Source organism: Osmerus mordax, chromosome 21 (assembly GCF_038355195.1).
Source record: "Osmerus mordax isolate fOsmMor3 chromosome 21, fOsmMor3.pri, whole genome shotgun sequence".
NCBI lineage: Eukaryota > Metazoa > Chordata > Actinopteri > Osmeriformes > Osmeridae > Osmerus > Osmerus mordax.
The window spans coordinates 12294063-12300062 of NC_090070.1; the positions used below are offsets into that span (position 1 = coordinate 12294063).

A 6000-nucleotide genomic window follows, 5' to 3' on the forward strand; every position below is an offset into this window, starting at 1 on the left:
ATAGCATCTTGTGTTGGTTGGATTCGCTTTGTCGGTGCTTGGAGTCATTTGCCATTGACGGCGAGAGTTTGCTTACCGGAAGATGATAATAATTGCGGGTGTGTGTGTGGCAGAGATGTAGTGGGTGGAGTCGCGAGACTGACCGGTGAGGTGAGAACGGGCTGGGACGTAAGAGCACTTGTTGCTATTTTGGTGCTCTTAAAAAAAAACGCACACACACACACACTGATCTGAAAGACGGACTGTAAAGCGCGTGTCTAATCTCTGATCTTCTCCAGAGGAACAGTATAGAACCGAAGCATTACGCGCGTGGTATCAACAGTCTTACTTTTTTTTTAACTTTTTTTGGTGTTTCAGATATCCTATCATTCGGATTTTGTTTATTTGACCTGAACTGCCTGGATTATTTGACCGTGGCGTCTGAGGGTATCATGCTAAACGATGTGGACCCTTTGGCGGCCACAATGTGCGATCCTGGACTAGGATTAAATCAGGTGTGGTAGTTAGCTACCTCTCTGGAGCTAAACTCTTTCCCCAGCTCACCTCGAGAGAAAACCAAAACCGACTCTAGACGTTTCCCCCCCCGGGAGTGCTAGGATGGATAGCGAAATGAGACCGAGGCTTTGTTTTCTAACGAAAGGAGCGCGCGGGTATGGGTTTCACCTCCACGGGGAACGGAATAAAGGCGGTCAGTTCATACGGAAAGTGGAACCCGGTTCTTCGGCCGATTTATCTGGGCTGCTCGCTGGGGACCGGGTGGTTGAGGTGAACGGGGAGAACGTGGAGCACGAGACGCACCACCAAGTGAGCTCATTACAAAACAGCCCCTATGTGTGTGTGTGTGTGTGTGTGTGTGTGTGTGTGTGAGAGAGAGAGAGAGAGAGAGTGGTGTGAGCAAGAGCAAAAGAAGGAGAAAGAGAAGGTGAGGGAGGAGTGTGCGAGAGAGAACCTGTCTAGCATCTCCTGAATGGATGGAGAGAGACGGAGAGAGAGATAAGGAGAGAGTGGGGGGAGAGACATAGAAAGTGGGTGAGAGAGCGAAAGAGACATAGAGAGTGGGTGAGAGAGAGCGAGAGAGAGAGACATAGAGAGTGTGTGAGAGAGAGCGAGAGAGAGAGATAACTGTTGTGGCCTTGGGGAAAGCATTAAACCAGGTCAGGACTTCCTGTGTCCTATGAATCAATAGGCTGCATTGTTATTCTATATGGGTGTTAAAGGGAACAGTTTACTCAAATATCACCTCTCTCTCTCACACACACTCCCCCCCTCACCCCCCCCCCCCCCCCCCCCCCCCCCCCAGGTGGTATCCTGTATCCGTGTGCAGGAACACAGGGTTAGGCTCCTGGTGGTGGACCGCATCACGGACGACTTCCTGTCCTCCCACGGCCTGCCCTGCTCCGAGGATCTGGCCGTACACCTGGGCACCCTCTCCCCTCGCACCTCCCCTCCGCCCCCCCCCCGCACACCCCCCCGCCGCACCCCACGACCCCCACGCCACCCTCGCCGGCGCCCGACCCCCGCCTCGGACGCAGAGGTGAGATCAGTCACACGCATACACACACATGCTATTGTTGTGTATTTGTCTGGCACACACACACCAACCCCCACAGTGGAACACACACTCCTGTGACATCACCAGAGTCTTAAAGAGAGATCAGGGTTAGACAGAAGCTTAAGATAGCAATCACACACAACAAAATCTCATTTGGGTCTGCGGTATTTATGAACCTATCAGCAGCAGGACAGCGTGTGTGTGTGTGTGTGTGTGTGTGTGTGTGTGTGTGTGTGTGTTGACAGAGTTGTTGACCATCTCTGCTATGGAAACAGTTTATTTCTGAGCTGCCGTCAGGTCATCATGGAGAAGATGAACTAGTTCTGATTCTGGATCTGGCCCCATCCTCTTTCATCCCTCCTTCCTTCTCTCCCTGCCTCCCTCCCTCCTTCCCTCCCTCCCCCCCCTCCCTCTTTACCTCTCCTCTCTCTCTTCCCTCTCCCTCATTTTTTCATCCCCCCTACATTGCCCTTCAGGGGAGTGTTCTAGATCTAGACATGGCTGGTTACCATAACGATATGGTTATACACACATACACATTTACAACACATGCAAGAATGTGTGTTTGAAAGTTAATTGATGTAAAAAATGACGTGTTTGTTTTGCTGTGTGTGGTCTATCTGTCCAGTATACAGTGAAAGTCGTGATGTCTATCAAAGGGTGACTTAGCTTGACTCTAATCCAGCGTTAGCTCTGCTCTAGTCCCAACGCTAGCCTGACTTCAAACCCACATTAATCCCCTGGTTAGTACCCAGCCTAAGGGTTTAATCCAGCAGATACTGACCCACTCACATACTGAATACCTGGCTGAGCAGGGGGCCAGAGCAGAGTAGACCAGAGTAGAGGAGAGCAGAGTAGAGTAGAGCAGAGCAGAGTAGATTAGAGCAGAGTAGAGTAGAGCAGAGTAGATTAGAGCAGAGTAGAGTAGAGCAGAGTAGACCAGAGGAAGGGAGAGCAGAATAGAGCAGAGTAGAGTAGAGCAGAGTAGAGCAGAGCAGACCAGAGTAGAGGAGAGCAGAGCAAAGAGTTTATGGAAGTAAGGTGTATGCGGATGTAGGAAGGTGTAGGACGATGTCGTGAAAGGCTGCTTCTTCACCTCGTTTCACTTCCTGTCTTTTCTCCAACGTTAACTTCCTCATTGTTTCACAGTCAAGGCTGGAGTTGTCGGGGTTGCCGACGACGACGACGGAAACTCGTCCCCCGGTTGTGTCACCTGGTGAAAGGGGTTCTGGGATACGGCTTCAACCTGCACAGCGACAAGACCCCGGCATGGCCAGTTCATCAGGTCCATTGACCCCGACTCACCAGCCCAGCTCGCTGACCTACGACCTCTAGACAGGCTGGTGGAGGTAACACACACACACACACTCACACACACACTCTCTCAAACAAACACATTCACACAAACACACACACACTCTCTCTCGCCGAAACACTCTTACACATGAGCAGTTGAGCAGGTTGTTGGTGGGATTGACAAGGCTGTGATTAGATGAGATTAGGCTGGATTATCTGGACGACTGCTGGGGGTGGAGGAGTGAAATTTGGAGAGTGAAAGAGAGAAGGAGAGGGGGGAGAGAGAAAGTGAGGTGGTGGAGATGGAGGTTAAAGAGAAAGAAAGTGGAAAGGTGGACAGAGAGAGAATGAAGCAGAGAAGGAGGGAGAGGGAAAGGGGGAGAGAAAGAGGGGGGGAGAGAGAAAAGAGAGTTGGGGAGGATTTGGTTGGAATAGTCTGGACTAAATATTGAATAATATAAAAGATATACTTAGGGACTGGAGTTGTTAAATATAGAAAGAGAGAGAGGCAACTAAATGTGTCAGTTTCCTGGACTGTACAGTGACCCCCTCCACTGCCCCACCTAGAGCTGCAGTCTGGCGCCCCCCTCTGGACACCTGCTGTAACTGCAGCTGCGACCGACCCAGCAGAGACAAGGACTAGAGCAGTGGTCTTCAAACCTGGTCCTGAGGGCCCACTGTCCGGCATGTTCTAGATGTTTCCCTGCTCCAACACACCTGGTTGTCTTTGTCTCTGACAGCCTTTCCCTCCTCCCATCTCTCCTCCACCTGCCTCCTCCCATCTCTCCTCCACCTGCCTCCTCCCATCTCTCCTCCACCTGCCTCCTCCCATCTCTCCTCCACCTGCCTCCTCCACCTGCCTCCTCACCTGCCTCCTCCACCTGCCTCCTCCCATCTCTCCTCCACCTGCCTCCTCCCATCTTTCCTCTACCTGCCTCCCCCCCGCCCCCACCCCCCCCCAGGTGAACAGGGTGAACATCGAGGGACTGAGACATTCCGAGGTGGTGGCGCTCATAAGGGGCGGGGCCGAGGAGACACGCCTCCTGGTGGTCGACCCGAAACGGACGAGCTCTTCAAGAGGCTGGGGGTCACGCCACAGAAAGTCACATCAAAGGTCGCCCCCTCTCTCTCTGTCTCTCTCTCTATGTCTCTCTGTCTCCCTCTGTCTCCTCCCTCTCTCTCTCTCCCTCCCTCCCTCTCTCTCTCCCTCTCTCTCTCTCCCTATCTCTCTCTCCCTCTCTCTATCGCTCTCACTCCTATCTTTCTCCAATGCTCTCTGTCTGAATATCTCTTATTCTGTGTATGTTCCTTTATTTACATCTGTCTATCTCCAACTCCCTCCCTGTCTCTCATTTCTCTTTCTCTCTATCTTGCTCTCTCTTTCTCTCTCCCTCCCATTATCTTACTCCAGTCTTCTCCTCTCTTGGTTTACCAATCTCCTTCCTGTTCCCCCAGAGGTTTATGTTGATGAGCCAGAGAGCGAAAGCGTCCCGCCCACCCCCCTCCCCTACATGGACCCACCAATCATCAACGTGACCCTGATGGATCCACCAATCACAATCAACTCTCCCAAGTTACGGACCAATGGAGCTCAGCATCCCAGTCCTCCAGCGGCTCAACCACCCAATCAGAGGTCAGCAGCTCAGATATGAGTATTTCAGGTGAGTCGGGAATGTGTTGTGAGTGTGTGTATAAATGTGAGCGTGTGTGTCTATATGTGTGTGTATTTGTATGTGTGTATATACGTGAGTGTGTATTTGTATGTGTGTATATACGTGTGTGTGTGTGTGTGTGTGTATTTGTATGTGTGTATATACGTGTGTGTGTGTGTGTGTGTGTGTGTAGATCCCAGAGGACGAGGAGCGGGTGTGTGTTAGACCACTTCCTGGACAGCGGTCTGCGTTTGAGCCCCACTGCAGCCGAGGCCAAGGAGAAGGTCCGCGCCAAGCGCAGCAAGAAGACAGCGCCCCCTATGGACTGGAGCCAGAAACAGCAGATCTTCAGCAACTTGTGACCTTGGAGGAGAGGGGGGGATGTATGGGTGGAGAAGGGAGAGAGGGAAGGAGAGATTTCGGGTGGGGGTAGAGAGGGAGACAGAGATATCGGGTTGGGGGAGAGAGAGGGAGGGAGAGATATCGGGTGGGGGAGAGAGAGGGAGACAGATAGAGGGTGAGGGGAGAGAGGGAGGGAGAGATATCGGGTGGGGAGAGAGAGAGGGAGACAGATAGAGGGTGAGGGGAGAGAGGGAGGGAGAGATATCAGGTGGGGAGAGAGAGGGAGACAGATAGAGGGTGAGGGGAGAGAGGGAGAACGGGTGTGGAGGGGAGAGAAAAAAGTGTCAATGTTTCAACACCACATCAATGAAAACAGGAGCAACGATTTCTATGCATTCATGGCCATCTTCTGAACATTGTACCAGTGTTAATCTGCAGTTAACATATGAACTGTTAAGCTACATGTGTATATTGTCTGTTCAGCATGCATAAACTTTACTGGTCGTTTCAATATTTCCATAGGCTCACTAGCCTCATAGCCAAAAATAAAGTTACTCATATCTGTACGGGTCTAAGATTTTCTAGATCTAGTCATCACTTTCATGCAGTGTAGAAATAGCAGAAGTTAGACCGTGGTTGAATCACAGTAGATCTAACCAATCCTTTATTTCTTCTAGAATTACTCAATATTTAAGCCTAGCTTAAGAGAAGGTCGTTTGTTAGCCGTACTGTAAAGGCTATAATTTTATTTTCATTGCCGTAGCTTTCATAGACTTGCCAGCTCATATGAGTGCTCTGTATCCGATGTTCTTTCTGTGAATAAAATAATCGTAATAAATACTTAGCACGATTCTATTGTGATTTATGTTTGTAATGTAAACAGTTGACGCGAAGCCGGACGGTTTGGTTTCCCGTCTCATCTCAACGTCTCATAAAATGAGACCAGATAAAAATAAATAAAAGTTTATCATGTATCTTTAATAAATTTAGATTTTCAAAATAAAAGTATTCCCTGGATACATAGCGTCTGAGTTGGTTTGAAGAGCAGGCTACGTTAATGATGCCGATGTAGTTCCCCCGGACAACAACCTTTCTTTTTTCGAATATTTGTTCAACCTTTCAAAACTTTGTGATTTGGTGAGTCCTCATCGAGTAGCC

General features: G+C 50.1%; 1 protein-coding gene across 1 annotated transcript; it reads left to right on the plus strand.

Moving 5' to 3' along the window:
* The first annotated feature begins 597 nt into the window (after positions 1–597).
* Positions 598–4862, plus strand: LOC136964965 (Na(+)/H(+) exchange regulatory cofactor NHE-RF2). Its single transcript, XM_067258945.1, is given in 11 exon segments — positions 598–804; positions 1301–1534; positions 2181–2212; positions 2702–2813; positions 2815–2901; positions 3811–3901; positions 3904–3945; positions 3948–3962; positions 4304–4435; positions 4438–4513; positions 4694–4862. Coding segments are annotated over 11 exon segments (1197 nt in total).
* The last annotated feature ends 1138 nt before the right edge of the window (positions 4863–6000 follow it).